The 18,939-nt window shown below is 41.4% G+C and overlaps 8 protein-coding genes across 11 annotated transcripts; 3 read left to right on the top strand and 5 right to left on the bottom strand.

The window, feature by feature from the left end:
- Positions 1-74: 74 nt before the first annotated feature.
- LOC124316503 (tetraspanin-2A-like) lies at positions 75-1,747 on the bottom strand. The gene is made up of 5 exons (XM_046782492.1): positions 1,562-1,747; positions 1,301-1,498; positions 688-867; positions 426-611; positions 75-356 (listed from the first exon to the last, which is right to left on the bottom strand). The coding sequence occupies exons 1-5, from the start codon at positions 1,646-1,648 to the stop codon at positions 246-248; spliced, it is 762 nt and encodes a 253-aa protein (XP_046638448.1). The 5' UTR covers positions 1,649-1,747; the 3' UTR covers positions 75-245.
- Positions 1,748-2,099: 352 nt separating this feature from the next.
- On the bottom strand, positions 2,100-3,222 carry LOC124316582 (kunitz-type serine protease inhibitor textilinin-3-like). 2 transcript variants are annotated; one of them, XR_006911842.1, is made up of 4 exons: positions 3,181-3,195; positions 2,683-3,091; positions 2,569-2,620; positions 2,100-2,508 (listed from the first exon to the last, which is right to left on the bottom strand). XR_006911842.1 is itself a non-coding variant. In XM_046782601.1 (4 exons), exons 2-4 carry the CDS (start codon positions 2,701-2,703, stop codon positions 2,180-2,182), a joined length of 402 nt encoding a protein of 133 aa, XP_046638557.1. In that variant the 5' UTR covers positions 2,704-3,024; positions 3,093-3,222; the 3' UTR covers positions 2,100-2,179. The 2 variants fall into 2 exon arrangements, 1 of the variants encoding a protein (XP_046638557.1); XM_046782601.1 differs by having other exon boundaries at positions 2,683-3,024; positions 3,093-3,222.
- A 1,215-nt stretch (positions 3,223-4,437) lies between these two features.
- LOC124316275 (opioid-binding protein/cell adhesion molecule homolog) lies at positions 4,438-7,144 on the top strand. Its single transcript, XM_046782120.1, has 10 exons — positions 4,438-4,690; positions 4,761-4,858; positions 5,206-5,388; positions 5,633-5,888; positions 5,952-6,080; positions 6,151-6,304; positions 6,363-6,526; positions 6,588-6,701; positions 6,763-6,852; positions 6,916-7,144. Exons 1-10 carry the CDS (start codon positions 4,621-4,623, stop codon positions 7,104-7,106), a joined length of 1,449 nt encoding a protein of 482 aa, XP_046638076.1. The 5' UTR covers positions 4,438-4,620; the 3' UTR covers positions 7,107-7,144.
- A 21-nt stretch (positions 7,145-7,165) lies between these two features.
- LOC124316547 (Golgi-associated plant pathogenesis-related protein 1-like) lies at positions 7,166-8,414 on the bottom strand. Its single transcript, XM_046782551.1, has 5 exons — positions 8,140-8,414; positions 7,980-8,102; positions 7,792-7,922; positions 7,528-7,723; positions 7,166-7,459 (listed from the first exon to the last, which is right to left on the bottom strand). Exons 2-5 carry the CDS (start codon positions 8,095-8,097, stop codon positions 7,296-7,298), a joined length of 609 nt encoding a protein of 202 aa, XP_046638507.1. The 5' UTR covers positions 8,098-8,102; positions 8,140-8,414; the 3' UTR covers positions 7,166-7,295.
- Positions 8,415-8,639: 225 nt separating this feature from the next.
- Positions 8,640-10,158, bottom strand: LOC124316551 (Golgi-associated plant pathogenesis-related protein 1-like). Its single transcript, XM_046782559.1, has 7 exons — positions 10,065-10,158; positions 9,828-9,985; positions 9,642-9,747; positions 9,466-9,576; positions 9,281-9,411; positions 9,025-9,220; positions 8,640-8,958 (listed from the first exon to the last, which is right to left on the bottom strand). The coding sequence occupies exons 4-7, from the start codon at positions 9,569-9,571 to the stop codon at positions 8,807-8,809; spliced, it is 585 nt and encodes a 194-aa protein (XP_046638515.1). The 5' UTR covers positions 9,572-9,576; positions 9,642-9,747; positions 9,828-9,985; positions 10,065-10,158; the 3' UTR covers positions 8,640-8,806.
- Positions 10,159-10,221: 63 nt separating this feature from the next.
- On the bottom strand, positions 10,222-14,232 carry LOC124316178 (eukaryotic translation initiation factor 4B-like). Of its 3 annotated transcripts, XM_046781975.1 has the most exons (12): positions 14,138-14,232; positions 13,729-13,866; positions 13,486-13,655; positions 13,294-13,410; positions 12,987-13,227; positions 12,471-12,923; positions 12,108-12,399; positions 11,959-12,043; positions 11,500-11,725; positions 11,283-11,460; positions 11,070-11,184; positions 10,222-11,003 (listed from the first exon to the last, which is right to left on the bottom strand). In XM_046781975.1, the coding sequence occupies exons 1-12, from the start codon at positions 14,148-14,150 to the stop codon at positions 10,920-10,922; spliced, it is 2,112 nt and encodes a 703-aa protein (XP_046637931.1). In that variant the 5' UTR covers positions 14,151-14,232; the 3' UTR covers positions 10,222-10,919. The 3 variants fall into 3 exon arrangements, with proteins under 3 accessions (XP_046637931.1, XP_046637930.1, XP_046637929.1); XM_046781974.1 differs by having other exon boundaries at positions 11,070-11,175; positions 11,283-11,725; XM_046781973.1 differs by having other exon boundaries at positions 11,283-11,725.
- Positions 14,233-14,495: 263 nt separating this feature from the next.
- On the top strand, positions 14,496-15,385 carry LOC124316592 (V-type proton ATPase subunit F-like). The gene is made up of 5 exons (XM_046782611.1): positions 14,496-14,661; positions 14,734-14,815; positions 14,886-14,968; positions 15,029-15,151; positions 15,212-15,385. The coding sequence occupies exons 1-5, from the start codon at positions 14,611-14,613 to the stop codon at positions 15,239-15,241; spliced, it is 369 nt and encodes a 122-aa protein (XP_046638567.1). The 5' UTR covers positions 14,496-14,610; the 3' UTR covers positions 15,242-15,385.
- Positions 15,386-16,018: 633 nt separating this feature from the next.
- On the top strand, positions 16,019-17,140 carry LOC124316716 (trace amine-associated receptor 7a-like). Its single transcript, XM_046782662.1, has one exon. It carries the CDS (start codon positions 16,019-16,021, stop codon positions 17,138-17,140), a length of 1,122 nt encoding a protein of 373 aa, XP_046638618.1.
- Positions 17,141-18,939: the final 1,799 nt, after the last annotated feature.

The following is an 18,939-nucleotide window of genomic DNA, read 5'->3' on the forward strand; positions in this document are numbered from 1 at the left end:
TCAGATGGATAAATCTGACTGTTGACTGATTGTCGCACAGCAGCAGCAGCCGAAAAACCGTAAATTGAAATGACATTGACAACTCGTTTTTTATCATTTCCAACCAAATTGCTTCATGTTCAATTTGAAATTTAGACAATCGAGAAAAAGCAGAGTATATAAGTAGAACAAAAATTCGTGATCGTACACAGATTAAATATGAAATGAATGAATTAAATTTGATTGATAATGCCAGAAATTATGAATTATCGAGCCCTGACTGCCGTGTAACTGGCCGGTTTGCTGTGACTGCTCATCAATTTGTCTTCAATCTTGACATTGCGGCGGAGAATCAGAGCGGCCACTATGGCGAAAATCTATCAAAATAGTATAACGTGAATTGATTTAACCGCTGATTTAATCAAACTGTGTAATAGTCAATAGACCTGTAGGACGACGAGAAGGAGGGCAAGGCCGCTCATCCAACCAATCAGAGGCTCGACATAATCGGCGAAAATGATGCCGCAACCGTAAACGTACATGTTGCCGGTGACTTGATTGCGGCACTCGTACGGGATCTCCATGTTGTGATGGGCGTAGTCCTGCCACCCACTACCTCCGCAACATCCCAACTATAATAAAGCCATTTTAAAAATGTTTAGCTTTTACATCGAATGAATGATGTCAAATATAAGAAATATCCGGCACCTCTTCTTGCATAATTCGAACGATTCGAGCATATCGACTGTTGGTGTCGGACTCAAAGACGTAATAGGTGAACCTGGTCGTGACCCACGGAGTCAATTTGGATGTCTGGGTGCCGTGATTCAGCGAATAAGCCGCTCCGCCGAGTCCGATCGCGGCCGTTGCTCCCGTCACTACCGAAAACTTAACAAAAAAAAAAGATTAAAAATCACGTCCAGTCGATCAAAAGTCAAAGTTCGAAATTTGAATATTTTGGATGTTTTATCTGCTTCACGTACAGCTGCATTTTGGTTTTGTTTGAATTGGGATTGCACAACATTATCTGCCGTCTTAAGTAACAGACGTCAATGTTTTATCCTCGGTTTTATCGATTTCGAGTAGCATTGTTGAATTTCTACCCATTGAAAAACGAGTTCAAAAGGTACTACAAGTATGGGATTTGTCTACTTATTGATTTGTCTATATTGATTCTAGTAGATAAAAGAATAAAAGGACCTACACTAAAACTAATCCCGAAATTTAAAAATAAAAAGGACTCGATCATATTATATTATATCATCAGGAGAGCCGATCAATCGCAAAAACCCTGAGAGAACTGCAATGAATCGTAAAATACCAAACTAAGAAGGAATGGATTCTCGTAGACGGTGGCCCAGCAGCCGAAGAAGGACAGGATGATGGTGAAACAGGAGGAGGCCATCAGGATGTAGGGCCCAGCCCAGAAGAAATAGGCTTCCATTTCGATGATGTAATGTTTCAAATCCCATTCGGCCCGGATGTAAATGGCCATCGCCAGCACGACGATGCCCAGCACCTAATCAACAAAATGTTTCATTTCACACAAAATGAATTAAATTGATTTGATGCGATTATTTACCAGAGCGAGGACATGGAAGACGAATAGAAAATACTTGGACGATGTTGTCCAACCGCTCCTCTTCACTTCGGTGCTCCGGTACGGCATTTTCCCGTGATAAGTCGAGTCAGATGAGGAACTAAAAGACGTTGGGTCCCGAAAGACAATCGAATCTCAAATGAAGAAGCAATCAACCGCTGGCCAGGTCTTTGGCCCAGCACTTTTTTAAAAGAGAGGATCAAATTACTGATAATGGAGGGGAACAACGTCTAATGTAGTCACCCATCCCACAACCTATATTTCGTGATAACCAATCATCTGAGAGTGTGGTAATCACGTGCAAGCATTACAACCGACGACGTAAATGTCGGTTAATCCACTTTACTTAATGTGTCCAAATCATATCCAATCAAATCCTAAAAAAGCTAGTAAAAACAAGAACACACTGTATATCTCCATCGGATCAAAATAAGGTTAGGTCCAATAAAACCTGTGTATTACCGTCTCAATTTTCCCGCTGCAATCGAAAAATAGTCGCGACAAGAATTCGACTTTAGAATTGATTATCTAAAATGTTTATTCTCTCCCGCAGCAGCTATTATAATCCAGTTAAAATCATTCAACAGCTTAATTTGCCAATTAAAAATATCGGGTTAGTAGAAAGAAAAACGAATAAAGGCAATTGATAACGGCCAGGAGATACTGATGCGGATGGACGGATGGGCCGCTGGCGGAAGTCGGCGGAGCTGACGCATCCGCCTGTTTCCTCTGCGGAACGACGGGAGAACGGCAAGTGGCTTGACATTCTCCTTCCGTGTCGAAAAGATTCTTGGTGCCGTTGCATCCACCGTAAACGTAAGAGACGCAAGTCGCTTGCGTTTCATTGAACGTCCATTTCGGGATGTATGACTTGCATTTCTTCTCGCCCGCCATCATTGGAGGCAAAGAACAATAATCCGGCCGATTACCTGTGGAAATTAAATTAATTTAGACTAAGTTTCAGTCGTAATTTTTAAGAAATGGGATACTTTGGGTGATGGTTTCCTGGGCGACAACCAAGCAAGTAGACAACAGCAACACCTGTTGAATGCATATAATTAGCATATGATAATTTTAAAAAGGGCTAGTATACGAAATCTCACCAAACTCAAGTTCAACAACATGATTAAAAACTAAATAAGTTGCTGTGTATAGTTCCACTCTGTTCAACTTTTGGTAACCGAATGAATACGACGCTATACTGAGTCGCCAGTCAATAGTAGACGGCTGTGATGATTCAGAGTAATGCTGGCCGTTTCAGTTAATAAAACGATGATCAACAGACATAGTTGTGAAAGTGTCATTACGGCGGGGATAGTATTATAGGCTAGAAACAGCAGTTGTCTAGGACATCTGTGTGTTTTATCCCTGGCAGCCACATGTTGTTGCACGAACGAAAATACGGTGACGCATATGCAAACGAGTCGGGGCAATGTCTCACCTGACTTAAATAACAATTCAACCGTGTGCCAAATCAGACGAAACTTGCCATGAATTAACGGTCTTAAAATACTTGAATAATAAAAGATAATGTAGTGAAAAATACAGTCGTTAAACTGCCAGGAGGATTTGAGTTTGTGATGGAATTAAGTTATTATTACGACTGGGATATGAGATGATCCTGATAATAAAAATCCTCCGTCACTTGAGTCCATCTCGACACTGAGATAAAAACATGGCTGAACTTATCGAGATTTTCCATTTTTGTTCAAAGGCGAAACTTGTTGGGAAGGGCACGCAAATTTGTTTTTACAAAATGACGCCACCCAATCACAAGCGAGGAAACAAAAAGGGAAAATGGCCGACTGGCATTGAAATGAATTTTGTTTTCATTTTTTTTTTTTTTTGTACCAAATTGATCCTATACCAACTTATTATTATCTCACTTTTCCCCTTTAAATCAAGAAAAGATTATAAACTTAAATGAATGTAAATAGAGAAACGGAATAAGAGACGACACGCGCCGGAAGGAAAATGCACAGGGTAACGAACTTTCCCGTTCGATGGATGGGGGGGAGAAACGTCACAATAGGCGCAGCAGCAACGACAGCGCGGAAATGGGAATCCGCCCTTAACTCGCCGTTGAAAAGTTTTAACACAGTCAGACAAGTTCAATTTCAGAGGATGACGAGTCAAACAGCAGCCGCATCCAGCGGATGAAACAAACAAAAGAAAAAAAGGTGAACATTCAAACTTGGCGGCGGAATAAAACATCTTTTCCCGTTCATAACGCGCCCGTCAAAGTACATTTATTTATTTTTTATTTTTTTTAAATATCAAATAGACGAACCCGTATCCGATGGCATTTGTAATATGGATGTAAAGGTCGTTGCGTGGGTCGGATCCACCGCACTGTTGCATTTCGGTATGACACAGTATAAAGGGAGGAGGTGCTCTCAATTGCATGACGTGCGCTGCGACTATACATGATGATAGACGAGGGTTGTTGTTTGTATTGTCAATAATATGATAGGCCGTGAACACAACAAAACATTCGGGTCAACCGGATGTGATGGGGAAATTCTATCCGGATAATGAACGATGTTTACGACACGCACGATTGTACATGTTAACAAGCTGGCCACACAAATGATTAAATTGCCGACCTTTAATACATTTTTTGGTAGGCCGTTATTACGTCACACCGAGAATAACATTTGTAATCATTTATAAATAAAAAATCAATCAAATTGATCACGTGATGAATTATTACCAATAATATCAACCGACTTGAATGACATATCAAGTTGCCCTTTTAAAAGATGCTATTAGACCCTTTTGAAAGTTGAGACTCTAGAAATTGCTGTGTGGTTGATGGCCGCCCGACAGTTGAAATTCAGTCGGCCGTCGATCCGGTCGCACCCCCACCAACCCCAAAAGTTCCATTAATAACACAACGTGAGTGTATAGTAAAAGTGAGTTGAGAATAACATCCTGAAAAAGAAATAACTTGTTAGGATGACAAAGTCGGCGTAAAAGTGACGTGACATTTGCGTGTGATGTGGGCAACATTTTAGCAACAGGTGTTGAAATTGATCACGATGAAATACATTCACCAATTTGTTCAGTCAATCACAATCTTCGTTTTAGTGGTCAATAATAAAGCATCAGGTAGTACAGGCCGCCAGATTGTTATGGCTTTTAATTGCACTAAATTAAATACGTTTCCTCCGCACGGCAGGTGAGCCGCAGTTCGCGGAATTGATCCGCAACGTCACCGTGACGCTGGGCCGTGAGGTTGTCTTATCTTGCGTCGTCGATAACTTGGCGGAATACAAAGTAAGAAAATGTCAATCGATTGTGGCGAGACGTACGAAATTATTCAAACCCCGTGAAATGTTGTGTTTCTGTAAAATTGATCATTCCGCTGGTTGGGCTCAAAGAAACTTTATATTGATTGATTTGGATATTCCGGGCTGTCACCTTTCACTTTCTAATTCTCTATTAATATTTAATATCTTTTGAAATGTCACGAGAGACTTCATCACGAACGACTGCTCTTATTAATTATTATGCGAAATATGGCAACTGTTCAAAAGCTCAGCTGTCACCATCTGTCAGCTGACAGCGGGCTGACAGATCAAAGTTAAAAATTCATTTTTAGAAAAATAACTAAATCAAAACAGGTAGGCTGGCTGAGGGCTGAAGATGAAACGATTTTGAGTCTCCACCGTCGTGTCGTGACTCACAACCCACGCGTTGCTGTGACGACACGCGTCTCTGTCGGCTCATCCCACCAATCACGAACGTGGAACGTCTTGCACATTCGGAAAGTCAAGGAATCTGATGAAGGATGCTACGTGTGTCAGGTATATACTGCATTTCATCCATGACTTTGACACTTTGTGTCCTTTCGTCTGTGCACAAAGCAATTTTTAATGCAAATGTCAACAAGACCTTTCCCTACCTATTCCCGTTGTCATGCATGTATTAATTTGTTGATGATATCTGTTCAGTCCACGCAGACATTAACAAAAAAAATGAAGCATTGTTGTCCATTTAACAAATCGCTGCTGAATATTTAATCAATTTTGTTTCCCATTCACAATATAGATCAATACCTTCGTGATGATGAAACAAGTGGGTTGCATCCAAGTTCAGGTGCCTCCAAACATCGTTGATGAGAGTACGGGCGACGTATCGGTCAATGAATTTGATAACGTGACACTGGTATGCAAGGCCACGGGAAAACCCTCTCCCAGGATCGTCTGGCGTCGTGAGGATGGACATAATATGAGCCCTATCAACCCCCAATGGAATGCAACTAGTTTCATCTCTAGTTATTGGCATCGCGGGAGAGTTAATAAAGGTATTAAACTGTTATGTTATCCTTTTGACATTGATCCAGATTGACAATGGGTTGTTTATACAGTGGACGATGAAAGAGGAGAGAAACTGCGACTTTACGGAGTGACCCGCCGAATGATGGACATTTATTTGTGCATTGCATCCAACGACGTTCCACCAATCGTCAGCAAACGGGTCGTCCTAAATGTCAATTGTATAAAAGATATATGACCCATATTATTCTATCACTTTCAATGAATATCTGATCATTTTATTTCGTTAAGTTGCCCCACTAGTGACGACCACAACCAATAAAATTGCGGACGGAGTGCTGGGCATCGAAATCCGTCTGACTTGCCAAATAGAGTCCCATCCGCCCAGTCTCAATCAATGGATGAAACGGGACCGCAATAATTCAATCACGGCTATCTTACCCAGGTAGAATTTCACGTTCTCTTGTTGGTATATGTTACTTAAAAAAAGATTTGAATTATAGCACGAAATACAGTGTTAAAGATGTCAGACTAAATAGTCCCAGCAACTACAAGACAAACACTACGCTGACGATCCACGACATCCAACCGGAAGATATCAGGAATTCCTACATTTGCGTTGCCGTTAATTTCCTGGGTCAAGCGGAAGCCTCGATTGCATTCTATGGTTCAATTGCATATTATTTAATTTAATCTAATTCACCTGATAATTAAAAACTATGAAACAGGAAATATAGAAGAAACAACAATAATCCAAACGCCGGATGTTATCCACCCAACTGTCAGCATCCCACATTCTAGCAGCAATATGATCAACAAAGATGAAGGTGTCTTTCGGGCTGGTAATTAACTTAATATTAACTTTCCATTTGTCACAACTCACAACTAAATATTTTATTATAGGTAATGAGTCGATTTTAAATGGACATAGCAAGAGCAGCATCCATAACGCCAATAAAAAGAAACATAAGCATCACCACAAAGAATCTCATAGTATAAAAATGAACTAATCATCATCAGTAATTAATAATTGATATTGAATTTCAACATTTTTAGTAGAGGACAGTTCACGGCCACTTGACCAGCAACTTAAACAAGAGACGATACCAAAGTCTACTGGGTTTAAAATCGACACTAATCAGCAAATATTTTCAAGTGCAAGTGCTGTCGGTTCAATTCCTGTTTTATCTTTTTTAATAATTATTTTAACTTATTCGATTCATTTTACGTGTTTATATGCTCTGTAGAGAGAATTTAACATGTATAAATTGGCTCGACAACTCAAGTCCTTTAGTTGTTGAAATTATTTTACCGGACCAATTCAATGGCTTGACTTTATTATATCCATAACTATTCAATTACAGCATTCAACCAGCATACCCCTCGATCCCTATCCCAAAATATTCCATTCACTTATACATTTCACCGGTACTGATTTAGTACCGTGGTCGTGGAACATTGGCACGGAATTGGCCTTGATAGTTACCCTGCGGGTAGTATAAAACAGCGACAAGTACGACGTAAGTACCACCGTCGCTTCCTTTTGCCACACCAACGCCCATTGCCTTTGAAGATTTCCACACAACTTGGGTAAAGTGGCCTGAAACCCCATGAGACAAATGAATTAATCATGAATTAATATTCTAAAAAGATACTGCTGCAACTGACCTGTCTTCTTGGAGAAACCCGGGGCATTATAGTTGTAATATTTAATTTCTTTGTAGAAGGAATCCACCAGATTTCTGCCAGTCACTTGCGTTCCCCAGCTGGCGTAAAGGTTTTCACCGTAACCCTTGATCCCACTATGGAATAAACTATTTCGAGATGCCATCGTTTTGGCCCACCTTCTTGCTTTGGCATTCAACTGTTTTTGAAAATAAATAACCGTCAAATACATTTCAACCAGCATGTAATAATGGGACGCGAGTTTACGTTCCGATCGAGAACCAACGACGGAACACCGTGCCTCCGGCGATATTTGTTATGAGCTTTGAGACATTGCAGATAGAAAGAATTGACTGAGCGATCCTCTAAATCATGACCCATTGGTTCCTCGTATTCAGCTAAAAATTTAAAAAAGAATTAGTCCACAACTTTAGTGAAAACTAAATTAAACTTACAGGAGCTATCCATTCCGGATTCGTCAAGTTGAATGAGTGGACTAGTTGAACCATCATCCGCATTCACCCAGCAAAGAGAGCAGGTCATAGCGACCAAGAAAAGACTTTGAAAATGCATTTCCACTAATAAATGTTTGAATTATTTTCTACTTGATTTCACCGTTTCGGATCCAAATGCAAGAGGAAATGAATATTCAAAATCCTTGTCATTTTATAGCTCCAGATAATTCAGCCTCCTTAATCATTTTGGGAAATATGCGGCTGAAAATTAACATCAATTGCGGTGAATTCTTAAAAATTAAGAGGCACTGGGCCCCTGAGATCGACGAGCGCTTTCAACGCCCATATCCGGGAGATACAGCTGCACGACTAACAACCAACACCACCAAACTCACCTAATCAACATAAATGACACGCAGCTTGGCAACATGTTCTCCTGCATCCGCTACACTCACTAGTTTTTTTTTTTTAGGGAAAGTAAGAGCACGCATTTGAAATTTGAATAGTCTTAAATTATTTAAAATAAAAAAATTGCTTACTTTACATATTACCACAAATAAAGTGTCATCAGCCGTCCATCATCATCAGCAACCTGTTTGATTAGCAATTCTCATAAACCCTGTGACAGATACAATTCAAGAGTCATCATGCAAAGTCAACAATAATTACAAAATAATCATTCGAATGACTAGTGTTATGTATTTTTATCCCGACCCAAAACTACAACCCCATTTTCTTTCTCTTTCGATTAAAATTTTAACAAAACAGAGAAGGAAAAAATAAAAATAAATTCTCCTCTAGCCCCTTCTGATTTAGTAGTAAATAAACTAGAGTGGTCGTGGAACATTGGCAGGGAATTGGCCATAATAATTACCCGGTGGGTAATAATTGACAACGACGTAAGTAACACCGTTGCTTCCTTTCGCCACACCGACACCCATTAACTTTGAAGATTTCCACACAACTTGGGTAAAGTGGCCTGAAACACCATGACAAATGAATAGTTGAATTAATATTCTAAAAAGATACTGCAGCTGCAACTGACCTGTCTTCATGGAGAAACCCGGAGCATTGAAGTTGTAATCTTTAATTTCTGCGTAGAAGGAATCCACCGGAATTTTGCCAGTCACTTGGGTTCCCCAGCTGGCGTAAAGATTTTCACCATAGCCCTGGGTCCCACTATGGAAAAAACTATTTCGAGCTGCCAACGTTTTCGCCCAATTTTCGGCTATAGCAGTCACCTGTATTTTTAAATAAATGAATTCCTTTAATACATCAGGTTTAGTGGGACGCAAATTTACCGTCGGGTCGAGAGCCAACGGTGGAACTCCGTGCTTGCTGCGATAGTCATTATGAGCTTTCAGACATTCCTGACTGAAAGCGTTGAATGCGCGATCCTCTAAATCATTGCCCGTCACTCCTTCGTCTCCAGCTACAAAGTTGAATGATTAAGTCGCACCTTTAGTGAAAACTAAATTGAACTTACAGCGGATTTCTATTCCGGATTCATCAAGTTGACTAGCTGAACCATCCGCGTTCACCCAGCAAAGAGCGCAGGCCAAGGCGACAAAGAAAAGAGTTTGAAAATGCATTTCAACTGTGAAAACATTGAATTCGTTTACATCTTATTCACCAAAATTTGTGTCAAAATACTTTACTTACCGCTGGAACGATCGAATACAGGTGCAAGAGGATGTGAGAATCATGTTCAAAATCCCAGTGATTTTATAGCTCTAGAATGTTGACTCGGACTAAGCCCCCGCAATTCCTGAAACATTTGCAGAAACATATGCGACTGTACCAACATCAACTGCAATTAATAAAAAAAAAAAAATTATGGGAACTCACCTATCAGTTCAACGAGCGCTTTCGAATCCCATCCGGAAGCAGCTACAGCTGCACGATTAACCGCCAACACCGACATGCCCACCTAATTACACAAATCGCACGCAGTGGCAACATGTTTTGCTGCACCTGCATGCTACACTGTACCCTCTCGTTAGTATCTGGTAAAGTAAGTGCAAACAATTATCATTTTAATCATCGTATTAATTTCTGAAAACTTCAAAAAATGAAACAAATTACCACAATTGAAGTATATCATCAGCCGCCCATCTCCGTCAACCTGTTTGAATAAAAATTGGCGTTGGAAAAGTGTAAGCATGATTCATTCAAAATGTAAACATTTCGAATGTCACTTTCTCAACTAAAATAAGCAAAACAATTAAAAAGGTCAATCATATCATTCGAATGGCTGGTGTTTTGTATTTTATCTCGAAACACGTCGTCAACAGTAGTTCGTATCTTTTTTTTTCTTGTTTGTTTTTCTTTTTTTTTCACACTGAACAAAAAAATTTTCTCTCCTTTTTTTAGTGTCTTCTTCATTCGCTTCATTTTTTAGAAAACATACAAACAAACAACTCAACTCACCGTTTTCACACGACCCTTTTTCCTCTTTTTTTTTCGAGCAAAATGTCAACAACACACAAAAAGGAAAAGAAAAAAATATAGAAATTCCTCCTCTCCCCCCTTACGAAAAAATTGATTTGCATGATCTACTTCTGTTTCTCTCTTTGTAACTCGCCAATAGCCTTTTCTGCTCCATCCAGTGAAAATATAAAAAAGATTCCATTTTGTTTCATCAAAAAATTTGTTACTTCCCCATTTCCTTCCTACCAAATGGAAAGCGCACACGAAAAATTGTGTTCCAAGAAAATAATGAAGAAATCGACCTGCATGTGAGTGACGGAAGAGAGAAGAGTCTTGTCTGAGAGAATAGAGGGGGAGTGGGGGGGGGGGATGTGGTGGCAGGGGGATGTTGGGGGAGATTTTAAGAAGAATTACAAAAATAGTGTTAAAAATTGCGTCGGTATTTCTAGTTGTGTCGCGTTGTTGTTGTTGTTGTAGTCATTCAAATTGGTTTCCTTGCTTCATCTCCCTTTACTGTTCATCTCGGCTGTCTGATTCATCGGCACCTTCATCCTCGGCCAGTAGGAAGGCAAACTTGTTGCTATTCTCAAATACCTTGAAGGAAACAAATTGCTCAGGTTAACAAACAGTCAAACAAAAGACAAAGATGAGAAAACTTACGGGCGCTTTGGGCTCTTCCAATCTTCGAACTCGTGTCGCTTCATCCGCGCTGGATGCAGAAGAAGCAGGCGCCGCTGGACGTCTGTCTCCGTTGTGATCGTCACGACTGCGCGTCCTTCAATCGAAACGAATAAAAACAAACAAACAAGACCAAACGCACAAAACAGTCAGTCATTGAAGAACAATTAAATCCCAATTCATTTGTTACAAGACCTTTCATTGCTGGGTCCAGTTCCACGAGAGGGAGCGCGGTAAATTCCAGCTCCTCCGCCACCACCTCCGCCACGAGATAATCCATTCTCTTTTCGGGACTCATCGCCTCGAGGTGGACGATAGTCGCCATCTCTGGCGGGAGCAGGTCCTCTGTAATCGCGATCTCCGTCACGACGATCTCCATCACGGCGATCTCCGTCACGACGATCAGCTCCACCACTGGGTCGGGGAGGACGATATTCATTTCCTCCGCCGCTGCTCCCCCTACCACCCACTGGCGGACGGTATTCATTGGGATTGGCGGTCGACCTTTGAGGCGGCCGATAGTCTCCATCTTTGGGCGCCTGTCGTGAATCTCCAGAGTAGCCAGGACCATCACGTGCTGGACGCCGATTGTCTTGATCGTCATTACGATAGTCTCGTCGATCGTCCGTCTTCTCTCCCTGTGAAATTTTACAAATATTGATACAATTAAAATTTGATCAAAAATTGTTTAAGCAGATACGACCCCGACAGTAATTTAAATTCAACTAGTCTGGGTGTCTGTCCCTCAACTCTTTAATGTTAAGCACCATGCAACGACTTAATACATGCAAAGGGAATTCATGCAAGCCAATTCATTTGTAGGTGCTAATTTCAAATCTAAAAGCAAAAGGGAAATTCAATTCAATCTCACCTCGCTAGAGCGCCCGCGCCCTCCGCTGGGACGTTCAGAGGAACGGCCACCACTGCCATGGGAATTATCGCGTTGATTTCTATCACTGAAATTAAAATACAAACAAATTAAGTTCCAAGCAATCAAATAAAACATTTGAATGAGTTTACTCTTGGCGATCAGTTTCACGTCCACGGAGAGGCGGTTCCCGCTCTTTCATCTGTTTCTCCTTGAGCCGTTCTTCAATGGCGCGTTCACGTGCCGCAGTATCCACCGGCCTGGCTGCACCGAAAATGGATGCAGAGCTGGGCGGAGCCGCTGGAGCTGTGGCGGCAGCAGCAGCAGCTGGCCGTTCAATTATGGGAGCAGCAGCAGCAGCAGCTGGTTCATCGGCAACGGAACCCTCTTCGATTGGGACAGATCGGGGTTTCAGAGATAACTTTGGTCTTTCCTTGGTCGGTTCTAAATAATCAAAATGAAAAATCTTATTAACAATCCAATCCCAATCCAAAAGGGAGAACGTGTCAACTTACCTCCAGCAGCGCTTGGACGTTCACTTCGCTGCATTTCGTCACGGTTGAACGACGAGGGACCATCTCGCTCACGTCCAAAAGAGGAGGGACCGTCTCGGTCACGTCCAAACGACGAGCCACCTTCTCTGTCTCGACCAAACGAAGAAGGGCCGTCACGTCCGCGACTGAATGAAGACGGACCGTCTCTATCACGTCCACCAAAAGATGAGCCACCTTCTCTATCTCGTCCTCCAAACGACGACGAGCCTTCTCGGTCACGTCCACCAAAAGATGAAGGACCATCGCGATCGCGACCACCAAAACCTGAGCTTGGAGGACCGTCTCGGCCGCCACCGAACGAACTAGAAGGACCGTCTCTCCTAGGACCAAAAGAACTTCTCTCGGACGAAAGAGCTGAGCCGGGTGGGCGATCCCTTGGATTGAATGAAGCAGAGTACCGTTCGCCAGCAGGTTCTAATTTCAAACGGAATAATTGAAAGCATTGCTTGGAAATCAAATTTGGTGAATCAAATTTACCTCGTTCCATCCTGTCTCCTCCTCTGTCACCACCCCTGAATCCACCACCACCACCGCGATCCTGGCCTGGAGGAGGACCCTCCCTTGGTGCATTACGCCAATCGGAAGGGGTACGATCTTCCCTTTCCTCGTCATTGCGAGCAGGACGGCCACGACCTCGCCCCATACCGCCAGCGCCCTGTTCTTGATCACCATCTGCGCCGCTAGCAATGTCCACTCGGATTTTGCGGTTCTTAATCATCTGCAAAACAAGGACAAATGGAAATGAAAACACTACAAGGTCAAATAGAAAAATTTGCAAAATTACCAATTCGTTCATCGTAAGGGCGTCAACTAAATCTTGCCTAGTTTCAAATTCAGCATAACCAAAGCCTCTCAGTCTGCCACCATCACCACCTTCTCTTGGCAGACGGACAGATTTCACCTAAGTAACCAGATAAAAAGTGCATGAAATATCAGTAGAGAAAAAAAATGCTGTTGTGAAAGCGCAATTTCTTACCGAAAGCCCATGGAAGAACTTGGATACATCCTCTACTTCAATATCATAAGGTAGATTGGCTATATAAGCTGTGTAAGGTGCATTGTTGGGTATCCTAGATTCATCAATGTCTGATCCCCTGGCTGCCCGTGGTGCTGTGGGCAACAACAGCTTCTCCTTGTAAATCGCCTCTGCAAAGAAAACAAAAAATGACATGATTGTTACTCAATATGTCAGTGTATTAAAACAAAATATTTGACTTGCCATCTTCCATTTCATCAGCCCAACTGGTTTTGGAGGGTGCCATGACGACAGCTTCTCCAGACCTGGAACCTCCATGGTCGTCAGAGAGGAACTCATTCAATGACAGGACCTTTCCTTTGGATTTCTTCCCTTTTTTGGCTGAAATTCAACAGTTAAAAATTCACATCATTATTCAAGGCACCATTTTTAATAATCTATACACGACAAATCAGAAGCGAACAAGTGCCACATGTGAATTTAACCGGAAAGATTTCTAACGTCACTTTATCCGATTGTTACCACAAAAATAAAAATTACTCCATGACGTAGACGAAATTATGGAAAACAATTATTCGAAATCACCGGTCTCTTTATCGAGCTTAAAACAGTAAATATCAAGAAAATGCCACGAGGAGAAATTTTTCCTTACCGGAAGCAGCCATGATTTTTTCTGAATGCACTCGTCAGTGCGCGGACTACTAGAGCTAGAGGACGGGATTCGTTGGGCGATTCTTTTGTTTGTCACGTAATTTTTTTTTTACACAATTAAATCATAGAAGATAAAAAATCTTGTTACAATTTTGATTTAGTTTCAGTACCTTTAATTAGCAGTTTACGAAAAATTTGTTATTTAATATTGGTTGCCGAACCCAATCCAACAAATTCTCTGCCTAAAATATGTAGTTGCCGAAACGAATGTAAATGTAGTTTCCGCCAATCTACACGAGGTGGCGTTGAGTAGCTTCTTCTGCTGCTATCGATTGTTAAAAAGAATCGATTCACGATTGAAAGTTGTGTTTTTTTTTCACGAGTCATGTGACAGTTCCCTTTTGACTAGAAACTAGAAAGAGAAGTTCTTAGCTCAATTCACTTTAGTTCTCTTTCAATTTACTTTACACAAAAATGGCCATTGCTGCAGCGAAAGGAAGGCTTATAGCCGTCATCGGTGATGAGGTAAATATTTTACAAATGATTTTGTTGTACTCCACTCGGTTTCCAAATTTTAAAAGTAATTATTAATTGCAGGACACTTGTGTTGGATTCCTTTTGGGTGGTATTGGAGAGATGAACAAAAACAGGCAGCCCAACTTTATGGTGGTAGACAAGAGTACGAAACAACTTGAGATTTTGAGGTGGGAGAATGAAGTAATATTTTCTCCTTGTTATGCTTGATACAGATACGAGCATCAGCGAAGTGGAGGACTGCTTCAAGCGCTTCCTCAAGAGGGATGACATTGACATCATTCTCATCAACCAGAATGTGAGTTTGAATGTGATGAATTGATTTCGTGTTTACTCACTTCCTCGCTTAATCATTCAGGTAGCAGAGATGATCAGGCACGTGATTGACAACCACAATGAACCAATTCCAGCAGTGCTCGAAATTCCTTCCAAAGATCATCCTTACGACGCGTCAAAAGATTCCATTCTCCGTCGTGCCAAGGTATGGTTTTATTTATAATTCAATAATCACTGATAAAAACATTTCTTTTCGTTTTTCTAGGGAATGTTTAGCGCCGAAGACACCAAGTAATAAAAGTCATACTGCCATCGGCGCGTAGAATATATTCCCCAATTAGTTTCTGTTTGTTGTTGGGTGTTTCTCTTTCTTTATCCTTGATGCATTCCTGTCCAGTCTTCATTGTTAATTGAACCTTAAATAGAGCAATCAACAGTCTTTTATGTACACAACTTTCCGCGTAAGCAATCGATTGAAATTATCGACCCCCTCGTTTTTCCCAAAAAGAAAGTTTAGCCAATTAGGAGATTCACGTCAGAAAAGATGGGGCCAACTTGGGAGATCTTTTATCAATCAGTGCTTCTTTGTTGGGAGGAAAAGTAAGTATAGTACATAATTGGATATTTTAGCCTGTTGCATATTTTCTTTTAAAAAATCCAAATTTGAAAGAGGAAAAAGATTTTGAAGGAAATAGTTGCTAGGACACCTGCCAACGTGATCATCAAGCCTGATAAGATGTAACCAATTCCTGTCGAAGCTAGACGGAATCATAAATTATTTTCATCCTTTTCCACTTGATTAGATAGAATCCTCCGGAGGCCAGACTAAAATTCTTGCGAAGGATCACAATGGCAAGCGAATCCTCAATCCACTTGTGTCCAAGATTAGATTGAGGGTTATTTATCAGTGCGAAAATTTCCAGAGAGTGGTTCTGAATTATTGTGTAAGACTGGCGTCTGCGCACTCGATATCCAGGATTTCTTCCGTGCGTGAGAAAAATGCCTGGGCCAAGTTGAACAAGGATCAGTAGGAGGTCGACCCTTGAAGACAAATATTTTAGCTTGTATAGATATGTCGGAGCATCATCAACAGCTCGTAATTTCAAATGCCTCGGTGGACATTTTGAAAAACTGTGACGGGATCCCACCGACTAAGTTAAAAAACGAATTGTTCAGTCAGTTCCAACTTGAGCATCCGCTGTACAATTCTCAAGTGTTGTTCATCTTCCGCGTGTTAGCCATCACCACCGGAGTGCCTATCCACTTGTTGGTGGTTTTTGTCATTCTGAGAACTCGCCAACTTTACAATCCGCGCAACGCCTTTTGGCTGGGCAACATCGCCTGTCATTTCGCCACTCTGGTGATGGGCGCCTTCGAGTATTGGACCGTTGTGATCCCATCCGTCGGTCAAACAAACGAAACTATCTGTCAGATTTACAGTCTCCTAGTCGGTTATCCCTACACTAGTCTATTGGTGAGTTTGTTATTGGCCACGGCCGACCGCTGGTTCGCCATCAGCAACCCAATCAAACATCGCAAATTCGTGACAGTGGCCGGAGTGGCCGGATGCCTGGTCACTTCGTGGCTCCTGGTGTTGTTTATTCTAACGAGTCCTTACTGGACGGGTAGGGCCCAACTGTTACCGTGCACAGTCAATCCAGACGTTATGAAATGGATAATGTTGTCTCATTTCGTGACGGTGATTTTCATCATTATCGCTCAAGTCAAGGTGTACATCCGCACTCGCCAATATCTGAGATTCAAAGCTCATCGACCGGTAGATGTTCACCAGCCCCTGGACTACCTGGTGTCGTCCAATTCCTCTTCGGCCAGACCGGACGAATATTTCGTGCATTTACCTGATAAAACCATTTGCCGGCTGGAATTGGAAGCCTCGGTGACTTTGTTCTGCGGAGTGGCTTCACTTATCGTCTGCGCATTGCCTTTGGCTTTTGTTTTCCTGGCTCTAATTATCTGCAAAATTGGACTCGACTCGATTCAATGTGATGTATCCACGGTTTTTTCTTTGATTCCCTACGCCAGAGAAATGCTCCTGCTCCATTCCGTCATCAGTCCACTTTTGTACGTTCTAAGAAGTCGTGAATTTTCCAAGGCATTGCGCCGGACTGTACCTCGATGTTCTATTATTCAACAGCGACGATGTGCAAGTCCTGTTGAACTTAAGAATTTTTGATGTATCCATCCCAATTTTTCCCGTCTCCTGCCAAGACCATTTTGACGTTTCAAATTATATTCCCCAGAGTTCTTTAGAGTGTTTCTTTTGTTTTCAAATTCATCCGCCAGGTCCTTCTAAAAAAAAAAAGAAAACTCTGCTGTTATAGGATCCATCCATCCAACTGGGATCTTTTCGTTTCTGATTGATTTTATCAACAGCCCACGCGTCGTATCAAAAAGTGAATGTCTCCTGATGGTGTTATACCGGCACATTCTACGAATCGCCGGATATAAAAGAGACAGACTTGTTGCATAGCATAGTCTCAACAAAGTCTAAAGTGACAATGCGCGAGCGGATGGATATATATAACTTTTGGTCCTAAGCAACGGAAAGACTCTGCTATAGTTGACTTGGGGATAAGTCAACATCTAGCGAGTTGCTTTCTGATTATTACTTTTTTTCCCACCATCTTTCTTGTTTTTAGCTATCAGATTGAAACGTCAATTTCCCCCCTATATACCTATATATCTGGGTCGGAACGTGGAATCAATACTACTCTAAAAGGCACAGCATCATTCCGCCAAGCCAAATAGATCAAGATAGAAATTATTTAATCTCTAATATCGATTCCTCAACTTAATTAATGTCTATACGAGAGATAGCCAACACTGTTGACATTTAATATGCTCTCTGATTGATGGACACTATTGACGATCATACAATTTCCACGTCCTATAAAATCTGTACCATTACTTCATGCTGTGTCCTACTTCATCAAATTATCTTCTCGTATGTCTATACCTACAGGATTGTGTATCACGATTGCTCCGATTGCGGTAACTTAACACACTGCGCCTTTATTGTCAAATTGCTCCCATATTCTATTCTAATACATGTCAAAATATCTATAATACACGGCGACATTTTTCATCGTAACTGTTGTGGGATTATTATACAATTCGTATAGCAACAACTTTTCATACCAAATAAGCGCGTTATATTCCCTTATTAAAACTTGTGGCTTTTCTATTCAAAAGGTCGGCTTAACTTTTCGGCTAAAGCTTAAATTATGTCCGCCAGTCGATCACCCATCTGTATAGCAACATGGACTATTGGCAAAAGGTAATTTGAGCGGCATAGAGACAACATTTTCACGACTGGTTTAACAATGTTGGGTGCATCCGCATCAGCTTATATGTTTATGTGTAACATTTGGTTGCCTGCTGTCTCATTCTGGTTTGTATAATAATTGTTGGCGATGATTATTATTCCAACGGCGAACCCATTCCACTCTCTGCGTATAGTCACGGTTATTACTCCAGTCTGCAAATTGACGGACCCAGCAATAGAGAAGGACATTTCTCCTTTACATATATATAGTTACGAGTAACCTGAGCCCCGTTCAAATCCGGGGAACTTTGGTCTAGCGTAAAGTCTTACTGTTTTGCTATTCGCTTTTCTGTAGCTTAATCATCTGCCCGTAATAGTTTTTATCGTGAGAAATCTGCCCAGTGACTATCTTACTTGAAGATTTCGTCATCACGGCGAGACATCTGGTGATGATGCTGGTTGTTGCGTCATCAAAGATTGCGTCATCACGGCGACGACATCTGGTGTCGGGCATGTTTGGGCATGATTCCATTTTGGGGGAGGAGCCTGTGTTGACACATTATCCGTGACAGACACAGGCTCCTCCCACAAAAGCTTGTTCTTTTATTATATATGGATTGTTCTGACTGCTTCATCTGCCATCAAACGGAAATTTAATTATTGGATCGATACACGAGTTGTTACACAGCCCCGCAACTTGTGAGTCC

Source organism: Daphnia pulicaria, chromosome 12 (genome assembly GCF_021234035.1).
Source record: "Daphnia pulicaria isolate SC F1-1A chromosome 12, SC_F0-13Bv2, whole genome shotgun sequence".
Lineage (NCBI taxonomy): Eukaryota > Metazoa > Arthropoda > Branchiopoda > Diplostraca > Daphniidae > Daphnia > Daphnia pulicaria.

Excerpts from the sequence above, each read along its gene's own strand:
- LOC124316503 (XM_046782492.1), bottom strand. The coding sequence starts at position 1,648 with ATGCCGTACCGGAGCACCGAAGTGAAGAGGAGCGGTTGGACAACATCG. Across the intron at positions 868-1,300 it reads ATCCATTCCTTCTTAGTTTG|TTTTCGGTAGTGACGGGAGC; the intron begins GTATTTTACGAT and ends TTTTTTGTTAAG. Across the intron at positions 612-687 it reads TTCGAATTATGCAAGAAGAG|TTGGGATGTTGCGGAGGTAG; the intron begins GTGCCGGATATT and ends GCTTTATTATAG.
- LOC124316582 (XM_046782601.1), bottom strand. The coding sequence starts at position 2,703 with ATGTTGTTGAACTTGAGTTTG. Across the intron at positions 2,621-2,682 it reads TGTTGTTGAACTTGAGTTTG|GTGTTGCTGTTGTCTACTTG; the intron begins GTGAGATTTCGT and ends TGCATTCAACAG. Across the intron at positions 2,509-2,568 it reads CCAGGAAACCATCACCCAAA|GTAATCGGCCGGATTATTGT; the intron begins GTATCCCATTTC and ends TAATTTCCACAG.
- LOC124316275 (XM_046782120.1), top strand. The coding sequence starts at position 4,621 with ATGAAATACATTCACCAATTTGTTCAGTCAATCACAATCTTCGTTTTA. Across the intron at positions 4,859-5,205 it reads ATAACTTGGCGGAATACAAA|GTAGGCTGGCTGAGGGCTGA; the intron begins GTAAGAAAATGT and ends AAATCAAAACAG. Across the intron at positions 6,702-6,762 it reads TGAAGGTGTCTTTCGGGCTG|GTAATGAGTCGATTTTAAAT; the intron begins GTAATTAACTTA and ends ATTTTATTATAG.
- LOC124316547 (XM_046782551.1), bottom strand. The coding sequence starts at position 8,097 with ATGCATTTTCAAAGTCTTTTCTTGGTCGCTATGACCTGCTCTCTTTGC. Across the intron at positions 7,923-7,979 it reads ATCCGGAATGGATAGCTCCT|CTGAATACGAGGAACCAATG; the intron begins GTAAGTTTAATT and ends TTAAATTTTTAG. Across the intron at positions 7,724-7,791 it reads CGTTGGTTCTCGATCGGAAC|TTGAATGCCAAAGCAAGAAG; the intron begins GTAAACTCGCGT and ends TTTCAAAAACAG.
- LOC124316551 (XM_046782559.1), bottom strand. The coding sequence starts at position 9,571 with ATGCATTTTCAAACTCTTTTCTTTGTCGCCTTGGCCTGCGCTCTTTGC. Across the intron at positions 9,221-9,280 it reads CGTTGGCTCTCGACCCGACG|GTGACTGCTATAGCCGAAAA; the intron begins GTAAATTTGCGT and ends TTAAAAATACAG. Across the intron at positions 8,959-9,024 it reads GGGTTTCTCCATGAAGACAG|GCCACTTTACCCAAGTTGTG; the intron begins GTCAGTTGCAGC and ends ATGGTGTTTCAG.
- LOC124316178 (XM_046781973.1), bottom strand. Across the intron at positions 13,411-13,485 it reads AGTTCTTCCATGGGCTTTCG|GTGAAATCTGTCCGTCTGCC; the intron begins GTAAGAAATTGC and ends CTGGTTACTTAG. Across the intron at positions 13,228-13,293 it reads CCCTTACGATGAACGAATTG|ATGATTAAGAACCGCAAAAT; the intron begins GTAATTTTGCAA and ends CTTGTTTTGCAG.
- LOC124316592 (XM_046782611.1), top strand. The coding sequence starts at position 14,611 with ATGGCCATTGCTGCAGCGAAAGGAAGGCTTATAGCCGTCATCGGTGAT. Across the intron at positions 14,662-14,733 it reads TAGCCGTCATCGGTGATGAG|GACACTTGTGTTGGATTCCT; the intron begins GTAAATATTTTA and ends TATTAATTGCAG. Across the intron at positions 14,969-15,028 it reads TCATTCTCATCAACCAGAAT|GTAGCAGAGATGATCAGGCA; the intron begins GTGAGTTTGAAT and ends TTAATCATTCAG.
- LOC124316716 (XM_046782662.1), top strand. The coding sequence starts at position 16,019 with ATGTCGGAGCATCATCAACAGCTCGTAATTTCAAATGCCTCGGTGGAC.